Source organism: Gymnoscopelus braueri (assembly GCF_963280865.1).
Source record: "Gymnoscopelus braueri genome assembly, chromosome: 16".
Classification (NCBI taxonomy): Eukaryota; Metazoa; Chordata; class Actinopteri; order Myctophiformes; family Myctophidae; genus Gymnoscopelus; species Gymnoscopelus braueri.
In genome coordinates, this window is record NC_137616.1 from 24,553,527 (window position 1) to 24,579,363 (window position 25,837).

At 42.4% G+C, this 25,837-nt stretch overlaps 1 protein-coding gene and 1 long non-coding RNA gene across 2 annotated transcripts in view; both read right to left on the reverse strand.

Moving 5' to 3' along the window:
- Positions 1-1,632: 1,632 nt before the first annotated feature.
- Positions 1,633-2,461, reverse strand: LOC308103695. Its single transcript, XR_013934767.1, has 2 exons — positions 2,146-2,461; positions 1,633-1,857 (listed from the first exon to the last, which is right to left on the reverse strand). It is a non-coding gene; the product is annotated as an uncharacterized lncRNA (long non-coding RNA).
- A 5,361-nt stretch (positions 2,462-7,822) lies between these two features.
- The window catches only part of LOC308102895 (apolipoprotein B-100-like), a gene marked incomplete at both ends in the record, with an annotated part of 33,138 nt that continues 15,123 nt past the window's right edge, over positions 7,823-25,837 (reverse strand). Inside the window, 5 exons of the mRNA XM_080452748.1 lie at positions 7,823-8,102; positions 9,652-9,852; positions 11,649-11,764; positions 12,591-12,688; positions 23,847-23,899. Coding sequence (XP_080308874.1) covers positions 7,823-8,102; positions 9,652-9,852; positions 11,649-11,764; positions 12,591-12,688; positions 23,847-23,899 — 748 coding nt within the window. The remainder of the gene's footprint in view (positions 8,103-9,651; positions 9,853-11,648; positions 11,765-12,590; positions 12,689-23,846; positions 23,900-25,837) is intronic.

Here is a 25,837-nt window from a genome sequence, read left to right on the forward strand (position 1 = left end):
CACTATGAACGTCAGATCTCACCAAAAAATAATTTAAATTTAAAAGTACGTGATTTTCTTTGGTTAAAATAAGTGTTAAATAGCTCTATATTCTAATAGTACTCATTGCTATGGAGTGTTTATTCAGTAACAGGAGTATCCATGTCTCTCCAGCTCTTTATTAAACTGAAAATGTATATCAAGGTCAGGATACCAGTTTTATCAAATCAGGATAGAGAACTCAGTCAGGAGGATACATATTAAACAAGTGACATTGGAAGTGATGACACAAATAAATGAGCAGACACAATTAGAACTGGAACACTATAGAAATGAAGCTCCAGTGAAACTAACTTTTACAAGGAGTGAAGCAATGCTGACTGATATTTCAATGATGTAACACACACACACACACACACACACACACACACACACACACACACACACACACACACACACACACACACACACACACACACACACACACACACACACACACACACACACACACACACACAATGATTGGTTCTAGCTACATGTTATAAATGATAGATGACATTTTTATTCTTTAATATAAATCAATAATTGTAATTATGTGCAAATGCCTGTGGACTGCTTACCTTTTACTCACTTTATAATGCAAAAATAAATGTTAAAGAATGACAGTCATTGGTGTGTTTTATTCTTAGTGTGCAGTAAGTAAATTTACAACTTTTATCATTTTTTATAAATTCTTATGACGTGGTGTAAACTTCCTCACTGGTAAATATGTGTTCAATGTTCAGTTCCGGTTCCGGGTTAAAAAGGTGAGCAGGGTAAAGACAGACACACACGTAGTGGTTGAAGAAGTACCACTTAGAATAGCCAAAGTATACAAAGTTGGTTAATGTACGTTTGTTTTGTAATCATCTAAATCGGCAAAATATCTAATAACTAAAGCTGCCAAATAATTGCAGTGGAGTTAAAAAGAATGATATTTGCTATATATACAGCTTTAATTTCTATGTACTATATAGGAAGAACAACTATAGAAAATGCACAGGTGTATAAAATATTCTTTAATGTGACCAAAAACATAAACAACCACGTTTCCCTGGTTTACTCAGATCAGTTAGATGTTGCTGAAACTGAATTTGAGGGGAAAAAAACTAAATTTTGAAATAAACATTTCTTAGACTTGTGAATTTAGGGTGATATAACTGACATTGACATAACAGGACTGCAACGCTTAATTTATGCTCCGTTGTGCGACCGCATCGACACACTGAAAATAGCTGATCTACAAGCTCACAATTGTAGATCTATTTCTGGAGCACAAAGAAGAAAGAATCGGGCATCTAACTAATCAGACACATAATCAGGTTTTCCTTCAAACTTCGGTCTCAAACGGTTTTCCTTCCAACTTGGGTCTCAAACGATCAATTATGATTTGTCAGATGACACATCATCTAGACATCACGGGTGCATTCGTAAACATGCTCCGAGAATCCGCTCCGTTTTCACACTGCTCCAGATTTTGACGTCAGAGTGCTGTGAAATCAGTTAACGCTGCAATCTGTAAAACTTATGTCCTACGCAGGATTCGAACCCGGGTCTCCCGAAATGGCTACTGCTGAGCCGGACGGAAGAGACGGAAAGCACGTTTTGTGCAAGGCAAGGGGAGATATTACACCTTGATGTTCAGGCAGTAGGAGCGCTCATGGGCTCTGAGAGTTTATTTTACGAACACACCTTGTGTCAACACATTGGGTTGTACAGTTAAACTATGACTGCTCTGTCCTTTACAGAGAACAACTAAATACTAGAACGAGTACAACTATAAAAATTATAACTAATACCACAAATACCCAGAGCCCGACTGATGCTGGAATTTTGGGTCTGAAGACGATCACGATTTTAGACATTCTGAGACCACCGAATGGTGATTACCCATGTTTCACCCGATATTCTGGATTTTATTTAACCACTTCAGACCTATTCAAAAATGTCAAAAATAGCTGCTCTACAAGCTCACAACACATCGTAACGAGACACACTGTGAGCTTGTAGATCTGCTGTTGTTTTCAAAGTTTGTGAAAACTTTGAGCTTTTCACCGTAAATGACATGCCCAAAATCGATTGCAAAATCGCTGATACCGTCCTCCAAAAATTCAAATAATCCGTTACATCGGTCGAGCTCTGCTAATATCTCATCCACATCGACAGTGACATCATATCCAGGAAGGTCATGTGACGTGTTTCTCTACTAATAAAGTTCAATTTAAACGATTATTACAGCTGCATGGAGGAGTATCTGCTAGATGGGAGCTTCCACGCTGATGGAGTTCACCTCAAAGGAGAATTTCACTTGAAAACACTTCTAGGGTCATTTTAACGTCTACTCAGGCTTTTGTGTGAAACCTGGCAGTTATTTAAAGTCCAAGTAGATGTGAAAATGAACACTAAAGTGTTTTGAAATCATAGCGTGTAACATTTCAATTACCTATTTGGTAGCACTTGCTATGCATCCTATGTGTATAACGCATCATGAACATACTTATAAGGCATTATAATCTGCTCATAACCCTGTATAATCAGATTATAAGAGCTCATACATACTCATAATGCTTTATAACCATAACCATAACACATTATAAGGCCTTTTATAATGACTTATAAGTATCAAGTGTTATAATACTTCATAATTGCTGCCAAATTGGTAACAGTTGCTATGCATCCCAAATTAATGCTCATAGTTATAATCCATTATAATCAATTGATAATGCTTTATTATCACTGTTATAATGTGTCATAACCATTATAATGCATTATTATCATGCATTATAATACGATTATAAGTTATTATAAGTGGTCATTTGTTACTTTATGATCATTTTATAAGGCATTATTATCACGTTTATAATACCTTATTATCACTTATAAGGTGTTATACTGTGATTATAAGTTATTATAAAGTGAACATTTGTGACATTATGATCATTTTATAAGGTGTTATTATTACATTTTTATCGCCTTTAAATCACTGTTATAATGCATTATAATTACTGTTATAATGCATTACACTATGATCATAAGTTATTTTAAGTGGCTATTTGTTACTTTATGATCATTTAATAATGCTGTATAATAAAATATAAAATACCTAATACTCACTGTCATAACACATTTTAATCACCGTTATGCCTTAATATCACTTATAATGCATTACAACTGTGATTATAATGCATTATAGCAGTGATAATAAAGGATTGATTATAATGGATTATAACTATGAGAATACATTTTGGGTTGCATAGCAAGTGTTACCAAGTGGGTAGCAATTATTAAGTATTATAATACTTGACATTATAAGTCATTATAACATGCTGTATAATGTGTTATGATTGCATTATACGTTGTTATGAATATTTGTAACTGTAATCATGACGTGTTATAAGCATAATACAATGCATTTATACTTGAACGTATAAGTCATTATAACAAGCTTTATAATGTGTTATGGTTATGGTTATAAAGCATTATGATTATTTATGAGCTCTTATAAATATGATTATACAGGGTTATGAGCAGATTATAATGCCTTATAAGTGTGTTTATAATGCGTTATACACATGGGATGCATAGCAAGTGCTACCAAATATTTTTATATCATTTTCCACTGGCAGAATTTTCACAATAAGCATTTCACATAAATGTGCTGTATGACCAGTTCTCTAAATATTATTTAGAATGTGTCTGCCGTTGAGTGGTCCCTACATTACTAAACTAACACCGAAATGACGCAGGCACTCACAGGAGGTGCAATGGAACCAGAAATGTATTTCTTCTTCCATTTTTATTAACCATTTGTAACTATATCTTTCAGGACGGGAAGCCCTTTTGGGGTTCCTGTTGCTATGTACAGTATATAGCAACATACATTTGTTTTTCAGAAAACTTAGATCAGGATTTAGAAGGCGTTTTTAGAATCGGCCTCAGGTCTAAATGGGTTAAAAAAATTCCGTAAATGCATTACTTGGTGAGGTCGGCAAGCAAAAATAAGCTATAACCAGATGGTGTAATGACAGAATCAGAATCAGAATCAGAATCAGTTTTATTGTCACATCACAGGTTTACAAGGTAAAAAAGTGGGTGAAATTCTTTTTTGTACATCGTTCCCATCGCAACGTTAGTTTCCATAGAAAGAAGAGGGGGGGGGGGGGGGGGGAGAAGAGGGAGGGGGGCAAGTGGGAAGGAGATCAAAACAAGAGAGCAACAGAAGGCCAGACAAGTTATCCACATATTTACAAAGTACCTGAGATAAAAAAACTAAAAAAAAAAACTAACTAAAGTGCCTGAGCATAGCAGCAATGTATTGTATACTGTGCATGTTATACTTATACTGTGCATGATAGACAATGGACGTTAAGGTGCTTAGAGGAAAGGAGCACAATAAAAAAAGACAAAAAAAGTCAGTGCGTTATACAAGGGATTAAGGTGCAAAAGGTCAGTGCGTGTCCACCTAGGGTGGACTGACCCTATTATAATCCGCAAGTAGCTCCATGAGGGAGTGCAACAAAAAGTCATTTGTACCTGGTGTAGTCCACAGGTGTGTCCGAGGGGGGGGGCTAAAGTCCAAGTCATTGTCCCTGGTATAATCCACAGGTGTGTTCAGGAAGAGCCAGAAAAGTCTGCCCCGTCTGCTGTCAGGCTGCTGAAACAAGGCCTATGCCTCATTCAGGCTTATGCCCCATTCAACATTCTGACAGCAGCCGGATTGAAACTACACCAGAACCTGGTGGTGGAACTCTTGATACTGCGGTAGAGCCCCTTGCCCGGTCGCGGTCGTTGTAGGGGGTTGAACAGTCTGTGACTTGGGTGGTGCTTGTCCTTGATGATGCGCTTGGCTTTGACCACGCACCGCTTTTTGTACAGTTCCTGGAGCGCTGGGAGCTCGATTCCCATTATCTGCTCTGCCGATCGCACTACTCGTTGTAGGCTGATCTTTTCTCGGGCAGTGCAGTTCCCGTACCAGGCCGTGATACAGCTTGTTAGGATGCCTTCAACAGAACTGTTGTAGTACAGCCTGAGGATGCGATGTCCTACTCCGAGCTTCTTCAGGCGGCGGAGCCAGTACAGTCGCTGCTGAGCCTTTTTCCTCACGTGTGTGGAGTGCGTCTCCCATTTGAGGTCCTCCTCGATGTGTACTCCGAGGAACTTGAACTCGCTGACCCTTTCCACTGCAGCACCGTCGATGAGGATGGGCGCATGGTCTCTCCGCGGCCTCCTGAAGTCCACGATCAGTTCTTTGTTCTTGTCGACGTTAAGAGAGAGGTTGTTCTCCCGGCACCAGAGTGCCAGTGATTTGATCTCCTCTCTGTAGTCAGACTCGTCGTTGTTGACGATTCGGCCTATCACTGTCGTGTCGTCCGCGTACTTTATGATGGTGTTGGAGACATGTGTGGCTTTGCAGTCATACGTGTACAGGGAGTAGAGGAGAGGGCTCAGCACGCATCCCTGGGGTGCTCCGGTGTTGAGGGTCAGGGGGTCGGATGTGATGCTGCCCATTCTCACCACCTGATGTCGGTTGGACAAGAAGTCCTGTATCCAGTCGCACATGCTTGGGTGTAGCCCTAGGTCTCTGAGCTTTTTGTCAAGTATTGCTGGGACAATGGTGTTGAATGCTGAGCTGTAGTCCACGAACAGCATACGTACATATTTGTCCTTCAGCAGCTTGTTGTCCATGTGCGAGAGGACGGTGTGGAGAGCCATGGCAATAGCGTCGTCGGTGGATCTGTTTTTGCGGTATGCATACTGCCACGGATCCAGCGAGGCAGGTAGCGTGGAGCTGATGTATTCCCTCACCAGTTTCTCGAAGCACTTGCTGGCGATCGGGGTGAGAGCAAAAGGTCTCCAGTCGTTCAGGCATGTCACTTTGGCCTTTTTGGGAATGGGCACAATGGTTGACATTTTGAACCCTGCAGGGACCACAGCCTGGGAGAGGGAGAGGTTAAAGATGTCAGCGAAGACACCCGCCAGCTGGTCTGCACATGTCTTAAGGACCCGGCCTGGAATCCCATCAGGTCCGGCTGCCTTGTGGATGTTGACCCGTGTGAAGGCTGTACGCACTTCTCTCTCCGAGATGGTTAGAGGGTTCTCCTCTGCTGGTGCTGCTGATGGCCCCGCTTGGCTGCCGCGGTTGGAGCTGATCTCAAACCGGCCGTAGAAAGTGTTCAGTTCGTTGGGGAGGGAGGCAGGCGGGTTCACCTCGCTTCTGGTTCTTGTTTTGCAGTCTGTCAAGGTGTGTACCGCCTGCCATGTGCTCCTGATGTCGCCATTGCTGAGTTTGTCTTGCATCTTTTTTGTGTAGGCCTTTTTCGCCTTCCTGATGGCGCTGTTTAGGGCCGCGCGCGTCGTGTTGCGCGTTTCCACGTCGCCAGATTTGAAACCAGCATCCCGTTCATGCAGATGTGCACGTACCCCGCTGTCCATCCATGGTTTCTGATTGGGATAGATCCAAACTGTCTTTTTTGAGACTATGTCATCTATGCACTTACTGATAAAGCCAGTGACTGAGTCTGAGAGTTCGTTGATGTTATTCCCAGCGGCGTTCTTAAACATCCCCCAGTCAGTCTGGTAGAAGCAGGATTGTAGCATAGCGTCTGTGTCCTCAGACCAGATTCGGATTTCCTTCTCAACGACCGGCTCCCTTTTTAGCCTCTGTTTGTAGGCAGGTAGCAGCTGGATGGCGTCGTGGTCAGAGCTTCCTAGCGGTGGGCGGCGGAGAGCTTTGTATCCATCCTTGAAGGGCGTGTAGCAGTGGTCAAGAATATTGTCACCACGGGTACTGCAGGCGACATGCTGGTGGAATTTGGGAAAGACCTTTTTTAAGTCTGTCCGGTTGAAGTCGCCTAGGCAGATGACTGCGCAGTCCGGGTGGCGATTTTCTTGTGCACTGATCGCCTGGTGTAATTCCCTCATAGCTGTGTCCTTATTAGCTCCAGGATGAATGTAAACAACGGCTACAATCACAATGCTGAAGTCGCGTGGTAGGTAGAAAGGACGGCAGGCTATGATTAAAAGTTCAAGGTCTGGTGAGCAGTGACTATCTAGGATTTTAACATCTTTGCACCAGTTGTTGTTGATCAAGGCACAAACTCCCCCCCCACGTTGCTTACCGCTCAGTACAGGGTCTCTGTCCTTCCTATACGCGGTGAAGCCAGGAGGAGTGATGGAAGAATCAGATGCTAACTCCGTTAGCCACGTCTCTGTTAGCACAACAATGGACGTGTTCCTTGTCTCACTGTTATACTTTACGCGCGCCAGTAAGTCGTCCATAGTGGTCACTGTTCTTGATTCACACAGAGATCTAACGTTCGCTAGCAGGATTGAAGGCAGTGCAGGTTTATATCCACGTTTTGTTGTTCTTACGAGGAGACCCGCTCTTGTCCCTCGTCGTCCTGGTCGTCTTTTCCGCCGCCTTGGGTTAGTTCCAGCCGGAACAAAGGTAACCCCTCCCCCCACCCAGCCGAGTGGAAGGTTTTCGGCAAAAAAGTCCGGAATTCTGTGTGTAATCGCTGTGCTGATGTCCATAAGTGCTTGTCTGTCATAACTCCTTAGACACACGACGGTGTAGGGAAAAAAGAGAAGGCTAAAAAATACTAAAAGGAGGAAAAAACGTTGCGATGTTCCGGAGCGTGTACGGATGCAGCCTTTCTCCATGGCGCTCCCAGCAAGAAAAAAAAAAAAAAAAGACTTGTGGCTACCAGAGGTGTCACCCCAAAAGCACTCCAAAAAGCAAAGTTATACAGTATGACTTTAAAGTGAAATTCCCCTTTAGCGATCACAACTCGTCCTCCTACGTCTAATAACCCCTGTATCCTCCTCCACCTCCTCCTCCACCTCCTCTAGTTCCCCTGTATCCTCCTCCACCTCCCCTATACCCACCTCCACCTCCATACCCGCCTCCTCCACCCCTATAGCCGCCTCCCCCTCCCCTGTAGCCACCTCCCCCTCCCCCTCCGTACCCTCCTCCTCCGTACCCTCCTCCTCTGTACCCGCCTCCACCCCCCCTGTACCCTCCTCCTCCTCTGCCTCCGTCGTCAAAGCGACCCATCTTGGGAGGGCGGGGTCCATCACCGAACCTGTGGAGAGGACCAGACGTCAGTTAAGAGTGTGTTCACACTAGTCGTCTTTATGAACACACAGTGCTGTATAGAGCACTTTTTCTGCTGTCGAAATAAACAAACTTCAATATACCGCTTTCCTCCCTGCAAGAGATGTACAAGAAGCTGTGTGTAGTCAAAGCTCACTGTATAATCATGGACATGCACCACCCCAAGGCCAGGCAAGGAGGTCTACCATAGTATCAAGGGCAAGACCACCAGGTTTCTGAAGAGCTTCCACCAGGCTACCATCAGACTGTTGAACAAGTCACTATCAACTGGAACTGGAACATCAACTTTACTTTCCTCCATTCATGTGGATCTGTTCCTCTATGCAGACTTTTACTTTCTCTGTGGACCTGCCATGTGCATCTTATGTCGCTTACATCGCTTTTGAAAACACATCTGTATATAAAGTGTTTTTTCCTCAGGATTGTTTTATGGGCTGACTACAAATGCTGTTTTTATGTTTAAATTTTTTCTTATTTCTATTTTTCTCTTGCTGATGTTTGCTGTTTTTAACATATATGTAAAGCACTTTGTAATTATGTTTGGAAAAGTGCTATACAAATACAATTCATTCATTCATTCATAATCACGCACATAAGGGATTAAAGCAAAATAAGTCCTAATGTGTGATTTGTGAAACAGCAAGGAGATCCCCCACACACTAGCGCCGTGTTTCATAAACAATTAGCACAAATATGTAAAATTAGGACGTACTGTTAGCCATACAGACAACCAGTTGAAGAAATTGTAGATTGAGGCTTTAACCTTTGCCTTTATGCTAAATCCGAGATCAATTAGGGTTTACTGGGAGATTGATCTATTGCTAGTTTGACCATCTACAAGCTTACAACTCACATACCTGTCTTATATGGACCACTTTCCCACGTGTTTAACCTCATACTGTATCTCCTGGTCATGATTTTTTTTAAGGAGGTTATGAAAGAATGCGTTTAAATATAGTTTTGTTCTTGTTAAGCTTGGCCTCCTATTTACTTTAATTCATCAAATATTGGAACATCAGATCAGCAATGTGACAAAAAAAACGAAATCTCCATGAATTCAAGGCTTCATGGGGAGAGTAACTGATAGAAACATAAGTGCAAATTTAGATGCATACCGTGGGTTATATAAATGGTATAGTGGGGGTTTATTTTGAGTACGTACCGTGGGTTATATAAATAGTATAGTGAGGTTTAATTTTGGGTACGTACCGTGGGTTATATAAACTAGACCATACCCGTGGGGGGATATGCGCACATGATCTGGCAACCCGGGAGCCAGCGAACACAAAAACGCTAACAAACAGCTGAGACAGCTGAGATCGGAAAACGGGCTTCGCTGTTAGGTGCACATGGTAAGGGTCAATGGCTGTGTGAAAATTCAGATCAATTGCTCCAGCCACTGAGGAGAACCGGGCAGAACAATTTTGGCCTCACCACGACACCATGCACCCACGCACTACAGAGGTTTGTCAAATTATAGGAGGATGGTATAGTGGGGTTTTATTTTGGGTAAGTACCATTGGTTGTTGGCCATGAGGTTGAGTCCAGCAGCAGAGGGCTTGGAGATGTGTCTGATGGTGTTGAGCAGACGCTGGTTGGTGGGGTCCAGCTGTCTGATGTATTCTGGGTCTTTGGTCACTTTTACCACCAGACCCTCCATGGCCGCACGCAGAGCTGCAATACCAGCCGCCATCTCATGGGGGAGCCTCAACTTGATCCTGGGATTTAAAAAAAACAACAAAGAACCGTTTTAAAACCTCTTTAAAACCACTTGAACCCTAGCATCCCTATTCTGTGGGGAACCAAGAAATAGCCGATCAACAAGGAAACAATGTGTCACAACATGACACGCGTTGTGAGCTTGTAGATTTGCTATTTTCACATTGTTTCTACTAAATCTATTTTACAGTTTGACTAACTGTTGCACCCTTATTCATCTCACCAGTCATCCAGCACTAGATCTTTAGGTCACATACTGCCACCGTGTGTCAGTATGGTGCAACTACAGTTATCTCAGAGTTAGTGTCGAAGTGTCCTTGGGCAAGACACTGGCCCTCATTTATCAACGTGGTGCAGACCAAATAATTGACATATGGCGAGATCACCGCAACTTTCGGCATTTATCAATATATCCTGACGTTGGATTCATCCTACCTTACGCTGAGATCTCACGTCTGGTCGAGACCAGTTGTTGACGTTGGCTGCGCCCGTTTATTCCATTGTAGACCTGCGGAGCAGCATTGTCTGACTGTCTGACAGGCATCTGGACACATAATCCACTCCAAAATGTGTATATCTACACTAATAAATAAAATATAAAATATAATAAATATATATTTTATATATCATTTTATAAACAAATTTAAACAAACTGCTTTAACAGTCATTTGGTTAAGCTTGCAGATCTGGCTGCATTGGCTATTTGAAAATAGCAGATCTACAAGCTCACAACAGGTCGCATCGCGACCTGTTGTGTAGATCTGCTGTGTAGATCAGCTTGTAGATCTGCTATTTTCAAAATATACGAGCGCTTCTGCGAGAGAATTTTCGGGAGTCCCGACCATCTTTTCATGGACAGTGAGGTCTACACTTATAGTAGCTTGTCCTATGTTGTGGAGTTATGTCCAGTGTTGCAATGCTGATTTGGTATGTGGTTGCACTGTATTTTAATGACGTGATGCGCACGTCGCTTAACACCTACAACAGGTCAGACAATGGACAATTGATATGCATCTAGGCTTATTCCTATGTTAATTCGCCAGGTGTGAGTCGGGAGCCTTATTTGTAAACTTTGTTGAGGTGTGAATTTTAAGTAGTTTTAAATCTATGAGTGTGCCTGCGCTAGCCTGGTAAACCCTCCCTCCGGAAATCTCAATTCCATTTCACTCCTGAAATGAAATGGAATTGAGATTTCCGGAGGGAGGGTTTACCAGGCTATGCCTGCGCGTGCACCCCTGGTTATGTCATAGAGAGTTATGTAGGCTACACAACCTGGCTGGGTTAAGGATAGAGAGAGAGAGGCGTGTGCGTGTGTGGCGAGGCGAGCGGGGGAAACTCTTTATTATTGGCTTTTCATGCTTTTTTTGGGTCGTATTCTGGTTCTTCATGTCGTGAAGTCGGGGCGTTTTGTGAATATTTAAGGGCGTGTTATTTAAATGACGCTCGTTTTCAGACGTGAGATTTATCAAAGCTCCGACCTGGTGTACTCTAGAATTGGCTGTATAGGATCCTTTGATAAATGTGACTTCGACGTTGGTGTACGGCCGAATATATGGAAAAATATAAGCCGGTTTTTACGCTCTGTTGATAAATGTGAACCCTAAATTAACTCCAATGAGTTGGTCGGCGCTAGCTTGCCACCATTGGTGTATGACTGTGGGAAGTGAGGATGCTGGCGTCGGCTGCTCGCCGCTTCACCTCCCAATGTATGAATGAATTAACCATTGTGGAGCGCTTTGAGTACTTGGGTAGAAAAGCGCTATAAAAAAGCAATTCCTTATTATTATTATCTCACCAGTCATCCAGTTCCACCACATCTCCATTGGACATGATCTTCTTGGAGGCGAACAGCAGCAGCTGTAGAGGACTGAACAATGTCATTCCTTTAGCTGAGATGGCCCTGGTTCTGATCTGGAGTCAGATTTAAACATTTACACAGTCAGAGTCATTCCTTGAAGCTGGCATACACTGTACAATTTTAGAAATGCTGTTGTTTAATTTCTTCTGTACGACTGCAGTGGCAATTTAAAGCCAAAGCTCACATTTTATATTCTCACACTGTCATGACCTGAGTGCTCACACAGTCTGTGTATAGCAAATAAAAATGTCCACAGGCTGGCATAGATATTACATACATTGCATGCATTCCAAACACAGCTATAGAACTCAATGTCATTTAGTGGAGGGATTCATCTTGGTGGCATTCTAATTTGTGTCTCAACTTGTCATAGAATAATGTGCATTTGAAAGTTCTCAGAGGCAGGTAGAAGTTGGAGTTACATACAATATTATATCTTTGCTGTCAGGCAGATTAACTTTTCAGGAAATGAAAATAAAACGACACAATACTGCCTCATCAAAGTTGGCATGGTGACTTTATACATGATACTCGAATGTGTCCTTATATTATCATCACTTTAGTAATATAAAGCTCAAGTGGGTTTTTGACCATTAATGTGGTCCTTAAAGTTTTACGTCTGACTTTGTCATTCTAATCAATGATGGTAAAAACGACATCTCCGAAGTTGGAGTTTTTGAGGATCCAATGGAGTTAGCAGGTTTAGTCAGAAGCACTTTTTTATACTTTTCATTGGTTCAATATTTGTAAAGCCCACACACAGACGACGAGAGTGTTCAATAGCACTTATTTAAAAATATATATATATAATATCCACCCATCCATTCCTCCCTCCCTCCCTCCACACACCCACCAACCCATGCCTCCATACCTTCTCACTGGACAAAGTAAGGACTCATGGGAGCTGAAGGGACAGTTGACGGAGGATTTGTGGATCAAAGCGTTGCATCCCTCTGTGGTGAGAATCTTCCTCTTCTCTTTGTGGTAACACACGTTGGGTTACGAACCGAACGCCAGCAGAGACACCACCACGTCTAGATTGGAATACAAGAAGACTCACTCCAAAACCAACTCACCCCAACTCAAAAAGGAAAACTCACCCCGGAGCTAGGAACACTCACCCCGGGGGGTGGGTAAACTCACCCCAGGACCTGAGAAAACTCACTCCGGAACACTCACCCCGGGGGTAGGAAAACTCACCCCGGGGGTTGGAAAACTCACCCCGGGGGAGACGCACTGTGATTGGCCAGTAGTCACTTTGAGTGGCAGTTGGGGCAAACGCAGTCAGTGGGGCAAACGCAGTCCCCACCAAAAATATTTACTATTCTGTCCCTATCGGTACATAACTCGGACGGCGCTGATTCGACTAGCAGACCATCGGCTGGTCGTTGCGGGCACTCGCGCCTGGAGGCGCTCGGGCGCAACTCCTCAGCCTCAAGGTCTGCTGAGTCGGCGCGCCTCCGTCATGGTCCAAAACTATACTTTATCGGCGAAAAAAAGAAGTCCGCGGATGACTGAAAAAGTTTTACCCCAAGCATTCTGTGAAAATGGAAAGCTCACAAAGTTAAAAACCATTGGGGTGAGTTTTCCGGAGTGAGTTTTCTCAGGTCCTGGGGTGAGTTTTCCTACCCCCGAAAATCTTGGGGGTGAGTTTTCCTACCCTGTGGGGTGAGTTTTCCGGAGTGAGTTTTCCTAGCAATGGGGTGAGTTGGTTTTGGAGTGAGTCTTCTTGATACCGGACTGCAGTAGCAGACGCAGTTAATAAATAGACGAACAAATGAATTAATATACTTTAACGTGCGGAATCCGAAACAGGCAGCGCTGTGATTCTGAATTTTGTTACGATTACGGTGATTAGTAGCCTATTATTGACACCACCTGGGCGAGTGAGTCATGTAACTTTCCTGACATTGCAGCCTTGCAGTTTAAGTGCAGATTTCAGCTTGGGAAAAGCAGCCTTTAACGGGTTTGGGTACGTGGTTCATAATCACCATTGCGTTATCGTGGTATTCCTACTACTAGTCCCAGAAACACACACACGCTGTTAAGAGAGAGAGAAAGAAAGAGCGAGAGAGAGCGAGAGAGCGAGAGAGAGAGAGCTTGCAAAGCCGATCACAGCGGGTCTCCGCAACACAGACTGGTGTAAAGTAAATAAGTACATTTACTCAAGTACTCTACTTAAGTACAATTCTCAGTCACTGTTCGCCTCGCTGTATATATAAATACTATATAAAAAATAACGGAGTAACGCACCATGTAGTAACGGTAACTGAGTTACTGGATTAAAAAAAGAATGCGTTAGAGTACTAGTTACTGAAAAAAATAACGGCGTTACAGTAACGCGTTACTTGTAACGCGTTACGTCCCAACACTGACTGTTAGGCTACGCTGTACAGAGAGAGAGAGAGAGAGAGAGAGAGAGTGAGACGGCATGGGGAGCTCAGTGGTGCTTAAATGAAGAAAATGTGCACAGAATATCATCTAAAACTATGCTAAATAAACCCCCAAAAAATATCAAAAATAAAGTTGGACCTTTATCTAAATTACCTTTATATTTATTGGACACTTAAATGTTTTAGGTACATTCTGTAATTCAGTGACATTTCAATGCTCTTAAATGAACACAGGATCACAGAAAATCACCTGAAACTATGCTAAATATGTCCAAAACATATAAAAAATAAAATCGGGACTTTATTGTGGCTTAGATAGATTCAAGTAGACACTTATTAATGTTTTGGTGCATTCTATAATTTAATAAAAAAATTCTGATGCCTCCATAGTCTGTCTACTTCTCCACAGTGCCTGTGACAACAATGGCAGCGGTTCAAAATTTTTCGGAGCAAAGAGGCGGCGTCTCCCTGCATGAATCCATGTTGCAGCAACCAATCGGTGGCAAACAAGCAATGATGACGCGTTCCGGACCCTTTTTTAGCAAACCCGCCCCCTTTTTCCCACAAAGAGAGCATTCCTTACCAAACCCCGCCCCTTTTTCACCGACGCCCGCCTCTCTTTAAATAGCTTCGGAGGTTAACTCCCCCTTTTGGTCAGATGCCTGATATCTGTTCACTAGGACGGCCGCTTGCGCTTGCCGTCCAAAAAGATGCATCATGTACCCAAAATGCACTTGACTTCCTGCCAAAAGTCCACAGGCGTGCGACCGGGTCCGGCACGCAATTATTGTGACAGCGTAGCATTATATGCAAACATGCAGAACTGGCTAAAAACAGGGAAACTGTCAGGTGGACGTGGTGAATCTAAAGTTAATTAAAGTAATGAAAGAGGACAGGAGGAATTAGAGCCGAGAGAAGCTGAGAGCAGCGTTGGAGTGGAGACAGAGAGTGACAATGACAGTGACACGGGGAAACTGAGAAGGGCATGTGAGGGCACAGACACAACAGCCAGGCCCTCCATCAATAAAACGGGATAAAAGAGACGAGACTGGAATAAGAAAAAGGAAATATGATGAAAAGTATCTGTGTCTGGGCTTCACTTGGATTGGTGATGTGGATCACCCAGATCCCCAGTGTGTGATGTGCGGTGACTTCCTATCTAGGGTGACCATATTCTGAATTCCCAAAAAGAGGACACTTCACGCATGCATGCGCGCTCGTTTTTTTTTCTTCGGGTTTGTTACTTTTTAGTTTTTTTTGTTACCTTAATTCGGTTAATTCGGTACAAAAAATGTACTCCATGAAGTGTAGATCTCAGAGGTTTTTTCAATGAATGACAGGCAGCGCGATGTATGTGCTGTCCAGTGTGTGTGTGTGTGTGTGTGTGTGTGTGTGTGTGTGAGAGTGTGTCTCAGCCTGTCAGCAGTGTTGCCAAGTCTCGTGAGAGAAATAAGGAAACATACCTCCAAAAACAAACAAGAAAAACAAGCCAAATCTTGTCCAGAAGTTGAGGTAAATAAGCAGACATGGCAACGCTAGGATCCTGGCGTCTCGAAGTTTGCTCAGCAGCTTGGCTCATTTACTCATGACACGACCAATGAGAGTTAGTTTCATCGTTGCTAAGATACGCCCCCCCCCCCTACTGATACACAGATACAGTACAGTGAGTACACGGTACCCAAACTCTCAAAACCCCGGACATTTGAAGGATTTTATAAACCCCCCCCCCTGACAGACCGGACAGCCCCCCAAAAGAGGACATGTCCGGGTAAAAGAGGATACGGTCACCCTATTCCTATCTAACATCAGCATGAAGCCCTCATATCTACGTTGCCACTTAACCAGGAATGCCGAAGTAACTAAAGAACCCCTTGCATATCAAAATTGGAGGAGTTGAAAGTCAGCCAAAAAAACTGCAGTTTCATTCATGTGGTGGCTCTACCAAAAAGGCACTAAAAGCTTCTTATCTTGCCAGTTACAGAATTGTTAAAAAGGGGCTACCTCACACACTTGAAGACGTGTGCCTGCCAGTTGCCAAATATATGGTTGAATGTATGATTGGAGAGAAAGAAGCAAAAAGATTGGACATGATCCCGGTGTCCAACAACACTGTGTCACGACGCATCGATGTGATGTCCGAAAACATCCTGGCTACATTAGTCAGTCGCATGAAGAACAGTGAGTTTTAGTCTCTCCAAGTAGATGATTCCACAGATGTGGCAAATCTGGCTAATGTTGGTGTACATTCGTTCCCTTTTTGAAGGAATGGTGAAGGAGGATATTTTGTTCTGTCGGCCCCTGTTACCCTAACAACAGGAGAAGAAACCTTTAATTTGATTAATGCCTTTATGACGTACACTGGAATCGACTGGACACGTGTTGGAATAGGCACCGATGGGGCAAAGTCGATGACAGGGAAGCATACAGGGCTTATAGCTCACATCAGGAAAGTCTGTCCATCCGTTCTCTGGTTACACTGCAGTGTTCACAGGGAGGCCCTCGCTGCCAAAAACATGCCAGCTGATCTACTTTCAGTCCTCCATGATTCCGTGAAACTAGTTAATTTCATCAAAGCTCGTCTGCTAAATTCAAGGCTGTTTACTGTGTTGTGCAATGAAATGGGAAGCAAACATAAAGCATTGCTTTTGCACATTGAGGTGCGGTGGTTGTCGCGAGGCAAAGTCTTGACAGGGCTCTTTGAACTGCGACATGAACTTCAACAATTCTTTGAAGACAAACCGTTTTCATTTTTTAAATTCTGTTGTTTTGTTGTTTTCACATTTATAACTTGTTTATCCTGTTGTTTTTTATTCATCATTATTATTTACACTGTTGTACTATGCTTGTAATCTCGGCATCATTGAAATTGAGGGCTCTGCCCTCAATGTATCCCAGAGAAAATAAATAAAGGTTGAATGAATGAATGAATGAAATTTGGCCTCCAAACTGCATGACGAGGATTTTCTGCAGAATCTTGCCTTCTGGCTGACATATTTTTAGTTCTGAATGAACTGAATTTAGGTTTGCAGGGAGTCAGTGTTACATTGTTCAACACACACGACAAGATAGAGGCCATGATAAAGAAGCTACGGTTCTGGGCTTGCTGTGTGAGTGGGAATAGCCTATTCTCCTGTGTTTCCCTTCACTTCATGCATTCTTGGAGGGAAATGAAGTTGTCATGGGTGAACCTGTAAAAGCGCTAATAACAGAACATCTCAACCAACTCGCTGAGCAGTTACGGAAATATTTCACACCTATGGATGCATCTCAGACGTGGATTCGCAACCCATTTGCAGTTTCCCCTCCTGTCCCACAATTGTCACTACAACAGCAAGAACAGCTGATTGACCTGTCATCTGATGGAGCGCTGCTGCTGTGGTTCAAACGAAAGTCACTTGTGGACTTTTGGACCAAGGCAATGACAGCATACCCCGACCTGGCAAAGCAAGCCTTGAGGGTTTTAATGCCCTTTTCCACAACCTATCTATGCGAGGCTGGATTCTCTGCTCTCACAGCTGTGAAGACAAAATATCGCCAAAGACTGGAGGATGTTAGCGCTGTCGCCTCACAGCTAGAAGTCCCTGGGTTCAATTCCCGCCGGGGACGCTGTGGGCGTGTCTTCTCCTCCGCGTCATCAGTGCCCATACCCTAGGTGGGGTTGGCGAAAGGGCCTCTCTGTGTGGAGTTTGTATGTTCTCCCTGTGTCCCCTAGTGTAGGTACCCTCACAAAAAACATGCAGTAATCCTGGTCTCTATACTGCCTCCTCCTGGTCAGCCGGGGCGCCTAATGGAGGGGAAAGGAACTGGTTTGAATAACGTGTTCCTTCCACGCGCTACGTCCAATCGGGGAAACTCCCCCTGTCAGGTGATAAGAAGCGGCCGGCTCACTCCTCATGCATTGAAGGAGGCATGAGCTCAGTCTGGGCTCTCCCTAGGCTGGCAGAGGGAGAGTAGCGCCCAGGATTACATAGGCAATTGGCACTGGGTGAAAAAATGGGTTACAAAATCGTGGGATAAAAAAAAAGACTGGAGGATGTCGAGAAGGACTTGCGCATTAAACTTCTTCAATTGCACCAAACTTCGCAGAGCTTTGTGCACAGATGCAGGCCCACCTGTCGCATTAACGTGGGTAAGTAATTAACCATCAATATTATTATTACTACAAGGTAACTGCTGGTTTTAATATATTCATTTTAAATGAAACGCAGGTAGAACATGACTCCACATAACAGAGAAAACAACACAAACCCAAGCAAAAGAAATTAAAAAAATAAATTATGATTAATCTCAGACCTACTAGAATAATCACACCTTTCTTTATCTCTCTCCCTTCCTCCCTCTCTCTCTCCCTCTCTCTCAGCCCCCTCGCTCTCTCTTTCTGCAGGCCAAACCTCCTGCACTGCACTTGAAAATCCTTGAAAGTTTTTCGTTTTTTGGCCAATCTGTTTCTGAGCGTATACATGTCATTCTCATTTTGTTCTTTCATGTGGTGACTGCTCACTGCTGCCGATTGATAGCTAGTTATTTGTGGGCTCGCTAAGGCGAACATAATGTTTACTTGGTTTCATATTATTATTCTCCCAATTTTTGTGAATGTGAGAGGCCTACTGCACTTTGGTATGTGTTCTTATTGGATTAAGACTGATGCCTTTAGTGCGGCTATGAATAGACTGTTGCCTTTTTTTATGTTGGGCATTGGGGGGTGCATCAGCTAGGTCGGGAGGTAACAGGGGGTGCACGGTCAAAAATGTTTGGGAACCGCTGTGCTAACTGCTATCCCCAAACTCTGCTGGAATTGATGCCATGACCTGAGAGAATGTGATGACGCAACACCAACGTTCAGAGTATGGGAAAGTTTCCCCATTGGCTTAAAGAACAGCCAATGATCAATATGTGTTGACCAGTTGCACCAACTGAATAAAAACCAGCTAGCTCTTCAAGCAAGCTGGTAAAAACTACCTTCACACCATTGACTTTACCGTGCATTGCACATGGTTTAGTTTCTTTTTTTTATTTTGCAATGGAGTTACTTTATTCAAGCAGTTGTTGTAAATATACATCACATTGACACAGTAAGCTAAGATTTTGTTACTTTTAACCTATCTGGTGGTGCATGTATGTATGTACTGTACGTGCGCACGTGGTCGCCGAATGAAATAACCACTCTATTGTTTAGTAGTTAATGTGTGAATTACTTCTAAACTCCAACAGCCAGTGGTCATTATCACCTCAAGACAATAGTCACACATAAGCCTTCACCTCAGACGCCACATTATCACATGAAAAAGAAGTCTACATTCTTGCTGCCCCCAGCCCGGTTTGCTTCCACAATCCATAATGATGCATAGATATAAATCCTATCTATCTTTTTTTTGTTGCGGGGGGGGGGGGGGGGGGGGGGGTGCATATGGGGCACCCCCCTGCACAAAAAAATAAATAAAAAATGTATATATATATTTTTTTTTTTAAAGTTTTTTTTTTCTTTTTAAAAAAATAAATAATTTGTGGACTGAAGTTGGTTTGCTTCCACAATCCATAATGATGCATTTTCGAACTAAATTAATTAGGCTATCTGCACTTCCACCATGGACAGACAGCTAAAACAACTCACTCACATGATTCACTTGAGCTGAGCCCTGATTCAATCAGATCTACATCCTCTTCTTGCATGAAATTCTTGGACGTCGGCCAGCCAGAGGCGGGCCCCGGACTGGGATGCGAGTCAAAAAATATAAAAAAATAATAATAATAATAATATTCTTTTATTTTTTATTATAATTTTTTTGTGGGGGCCCCCTGAGGTTGGGGGCCCGTTTCAATTGAAACGGGTGAAACATAGGAAAGGCCGCCACTCTATCTATCAGTCATGAATTAATTCTACGTCGGCGGGTCGGTATGGGACTTCATGGTATGGGGCTTCATGGCACCAACGTCAATTTCCGATCCATCGACCATATATCTGCAGTCTTCTGGCGCGGCTGTTGGTGTCCACCTATTCTGGCTGTTACCGTTACTACATACACACTGCAGTTATTTCCACACAGCCTACAATTTAAATCTATCTATCTATCTATCTATCTATCTATCTATTTATCAACAGTTTAGCTGTTCATTCTTGCGCGATCTTCAAACGGAGGTATCCAGAGGTTCATTCATTTCATTGGTCAAATGCAACAGCTTCACAAATCTCGCGCTCTCTCTCTCTCTCTCTCACACACTCTCTCTCTGCGTCAAATAAATCAAATAAATAATTGTATTGTGTGAGCTTGTAGATCTGTTATTCAAAGGATTTTTATACATTTGAAAACTTGTGAAATGGGACCTTCTGCATAACGAGTACTTTTACTTTTGGTATTTTAAGTACATTTTGATACCAATACTTGGGCTTTGTAGAATACTTTTACTAAAATTGAAATTCTTGACTTTTACATGTTACAGAGTAGGCCTATTTCTACATTGCAGTATTGGTACTTTTACCAGCCAACTGACCTTCTCATCACCTGACAGGGGAGAGTTTCCCTGGTTGGACGTAGCGCGTGGAAGGAACACGTTATTCCAACCAGTTCCCTTCCCCTCCATCAGGCGCCCCGGCTGGCCAGGGGGAGGCAGTATAGTGACCAGGATTACTGCATGTTTTTGTGAGGGCACCTACCCTAGGACACACAGGGAGAACATGCAAACTCCACACAGAAAGGCCCTTTCGCCAACCCCACCTAGGGTATGGGCACTGATGACGCGGAGGATAGAACACGCCCCCAGCGCCCACAGCGTCCCCTGCGGGAAATTAACCCAGGACCTTCTAGCTGTGAGGCGACAGCGCTACCGACTGCGCCACCGTGCCCCTGAGACAAGTGGGTTATTTAACGACAAAACATCTGAGAAACCTGAGCATGTGAGCGTCTCTGAGTAGGCCTACGTGATTACTGACCCGTCAATCAACGTGCGCGCAACAGTGAGCTGTGACAGAACATCAACATTAATGTAATAATAATAATAATAATAATAGCGTAATAGTAGTAGTAATAATAATAATAATAATAATAATAATAAGGGTAATAATAATAATAATAATAATATTTTTTTTTAAATTCTGAATACAACATTAATGGACTGAACCAGTCTGTCTGTCTGTCTGTGTGTCTGTCTGTCTGATATAAATTATTATATTATGAACCATACACTAACCACTTCAGACCTATTTTATACATACGCTATTTGAAAATAGCAGATCTACAAGCTCACAATAACCGAGCTTGTAGACAGATCGATCTACAAGATACATAGATAGATACATACATAGATAGATAGACAGATAGACAGATAGACAGATAGATAGACAGATAGACAGACAGACAGACAGACAGACAGACAGACAGACGCCGTGGAAGCGCACTCAATCACACTAACCGATGCGCTTACTTTAATTGTAATATAATAATAATAATTATAATAATCCTACACATGGCAGATATATATGAATCACTAACCAATTCAGACATATTTTATACATACGCTATTTGAAAATAGCAGATCTACAAGCTCACAATAACAGTTGTTGTGAGCTTGTAGATCTGCTATTTGTTGAACAACATGTTGTTGAGCGGTACATTGCTGGAGATAGATAGTTTGATAGATAGATAGATAGATATTTAGATATAGATTTAGAACAGCCGCGCCAGAAGACTGCAGATATGGTCGATGGATCGGAAATTGACGTTGGTGCCATGAAGGATCGACTACGTCGGCGGGTTGTTATGGGGAGAAAATGACTGATAGATAGAGTGGCGGCCTTTCCTATGTTTCACCCGTTTCAATTGAAACGGGCCCCCAACCTCAGGGGGCCCCCACAAAAAATATATAATAAAAAATAAAAAAATAATATTATTATTATTAATTTTTTTTTTATATTTTTTGACTCGCATCCCAGTCCGGGGCCCACCTCTGGCTGGCCGACGTCCAAGAATTTCATGCAAGAAGAGGATGTAGATCTGATTGAATCAGGGCTCAGCTCAAGTGAATCATGTGAGTGAGTTGTTTTAGCTGTCTGTCCATGGTGGAAGTGCAGATAGCCTAATTAATTTAGTTCGAAAATGCATCATTATGGATTGTGGAAGCAAACCAACTTCAGTCCACAAATTATTTTTTTAATAAAAAAATAAAAAAAACTTTTTTTGTTTGTTTGTGTGTGTGTGTGTGGGGGGGGGGGGGGTGCCCCATATGCAACCCCCAGCAAAAAATAAAATAATAGATAGATAGGATTTATATCTATGCATCATTATGGATTGTGGAAGCAAACCAACTGTAGTCCACAACTTTTTTTTGTGGGGGGGGGGGGGGGGGGTGGTGGGGGGTGCCCCATATACAACCCCCCCCACAAAAAAAAAAAAAAAAAAAGTTAGATAGATAGGAGTTATATCTATTTTTCGGAATGGCAGGGTTTACTCCAAGTTTTCAAAACCCCCCCACTCCTACACCCCCCCATTCCGAAAAAAAAAATCGGAGTGGGGGGGGTGTAGGAGTGGGGGGGGGGGGGTTTCGGAATGGGGGGGTGTAGGAGTGGGGGGGTTTAGGAATGGAGGGGTGCCCCCACTGCTATGCGCTAAGTGCTAGCCCCATTACTTACTTCCTGTCACAAATAGGTATTGGTAGGACCCAAATGCAGAACACGAGGCAGTACTGACAGTCAGAACATTTATTATCAAACTCAAGATATAGGCTGGCAACAAACTAGGACGTACAAGGGCATGACATACCATGACAACAACTACAATCGAACAATGTAACAACGGACACAGGGAGGCTTAAATACACAAAGACTAGACACAGGTGAAACAACACTACAATCAACACATGAATGGCTGAGACTGAACAGGACACAGGTGAACTACAAATGCAATTACATACAGGTGAGACAAGACAGGAAGCGGCAACAAGGCACAACAGGAAAACACTAGGACAACACTACATAATAAAAGTACAGGGAGAACAGGAATTAGATCCTTTTGTAACTGCTGTCATTATAAGTCATATAATAATTTGTTATTTGTCTAAAGTCCAAGTTCATAATTAAGAAGTATTCTAAGTCACATTTATGTATATTTCATGTCTTTTGAGTCAAGTTGTAGTCATGCTTTTATTTTGAAGTGTCAATGTCATTCTGTGTTGGTCACAAGAGACACTTTCTAGAGTACTCCCTTTTTGTGTAGCATGCAGCCAATGAGGTATTTGTTTGTCTATATTTTGCTTGTACTGTCTGTATTTTACTCTGGTAAATGTCTATTTTACATATATATATATATATATATATATATATATATATATATATATATATATATATATATATATATATATATATATATATAATATTTTTGTAACATTCTTATTTTATGTTTATTGTTTAGTTTTCACGGTGGATTTGGAGGGATTTGAAGTCGCCTTCCAATAAATCAGTAGCAAGGAAACCACTTGTGTCTGTCTGTGCTTGGAGGGAGTTACACCTTTTGTACAACACTGTATAGTGCCCACCTTTGGTGTCGCTACAGACCCCACAGTCTATGATACAGACAAGACGGCATCAGACAACTCACAGTGGTTTATAATGACTGCATGAGGCTGCTGCTGAGAGCTCCAAAAAGCTCCAGTGCAAGCCAGATGCTTGTTAGTGTTGGGGTACCTGCTCTGCTGTGCTACAAAACCTCATGTATAGGTTTATGTGGGTAGGGCATCTGTGTCAGTAAATTACTTTTGCTGTCAATAACGGACAATACACACAGTTCTGTCAGGTTCTCCTCTAGACTGTGGAACCATTGGCGCACATAAAACACAAAACTGAACAATCTGGGTTTTTTGTATTTTATTTGTATTTTCCTTTCTGTTTTGTTGTTTTTTAATTGTGATATGGATCTTCCTGGGTCTGAAATAAAGATTTAATTGAATTATGCATCAATCAGAGTTTGCATACGTGGACACATCACATTTGATTGATTCGGCCTTCTCTGCTTGATCTTATTTGACTTTGAAAGACTCCTCAAGTTTAGTCTCAAAGTGGCTCTTAAAGGTTTAATGACATTCACTTTTACACCACATTCAAAGTCTTTGTCCTGGTCCTTCAAAAGTGTACAAAAAGTTTTAAGTGAAAATTCCATTCCAGTGATCAATGGCAGGTGTTTTTCTCTCACATTTCTAAAGCCTTTTCAACTGCAATGAAAAAAGAAATCTTTGCCTGCGGGTGTCGCTGGTGAGGGATTTTGCCTGTCAATCATCGCCTCTGCTCCGCCCCCCCCAAAGGAAAGGATAGGGGAGGGGAGGGGCGAGGAGGAGAGTGGGCGGGATTATTCGACAGTGACCTCACTGTCGAAGGGCCAAGCTCAGATTACTTTTCAGCCTAATTATTCAGAAAACCCCAGACCACAGAAAATCCACTGAATGTTTTAAGTTCAGTTTTTTTGGGTGTAATTGAGGTCATAAAACCCCAAATAAAACATTGAAAATAAAAAAAGTGAAAATGAATGTCATTATACCTTTAACACTGGATGTTCAGCAAACAAAACTATATTTGTCTGTCCATGAGGGCTGGAATGCCCAAGAGTCTATTTTAGCTTTGCCGCGTTTTTTGCCATTGCCATCGTTGTGCCAGAACTGAGTGCAATCATTACGATCTGGTGTGTGACTTGGCCACATATGGTCCAACTTGTAGGCTACACAAAACTAAATAACATAGGCTGCGGGCAGTAATATGCATGCATACAGATGCGAGGGGACTTAATTAAATTGACTACATTTTTTAAAAATTATTTAAAAAGAAAAATCCTCTCTCTCACACTTATGCCAGTGTGCCAGTGATTACCCCCTCCCCCGTGCCAATGGTGCCACCCGTGCCTAAGGTTGCCTACCCCTAGCCTGAAAGAATGGTTGTACATCATTGTCACAAATCACTACAAGTCAACTAAAAGTATATTGTAGTTGACACCAACAATATAATAATGACAATGATTACATTTAAGAAGAAGCCAATTGAAATATTGTTATGGAAAGGTATGGTTTATACAATGGTTTAGGGGATGAGTAGTTCCTATATACTGTTTTCAATTATTTTAATCTGGTTTTCAATAATCAAATATTTTATTATCTCATAGTTGGTTGGCTTGGTTCAAAGCTTAAAGCTGTATATACAGAAGGATTTTCTAATATGTATCGAGTAAATTAATGGCACATTCTCTTCCAGAAATGGAGCCGTTTCAAAAGTGGGCAATTCAGGGGCCCGCCTGCAGTTTGGTCCAACATCCCATTATTCCGAAACACCAATAGTCAGAAAAATGTTAGGTTGGTGTGAATTTAAGGTTAGGCTTTAGGCTTATATTAGTAATAATGTGTGCTGTCGTGCCAATGGTGCTTCGGATTAAAGAGCCGTTGGACAGATACCATGACACTGTCCACACCGTTACAATAGGTGGTTGATCCCGCCCCCTATTGTGTAAACTATAGGTGGTTGATCCTGCCCCCTACTGTGTAAACTATAGTAGGCAATGAGGACAGTGTAATGTTCACATATTGCACAGCAAAGCATTACGTACTACAGTATGCAGTTAAGTGAGGAGGGCAAGTAATGTGAGTGAATGCTCTTTTTAAAAGTTAGATACAAAATATAGGTTAAAGCCAGTATACATTTGCTTTTGTTCATATGTAATCGTGTTTAGACAAGCAGTGTTATAGCACAGATGTACAGAAACACAA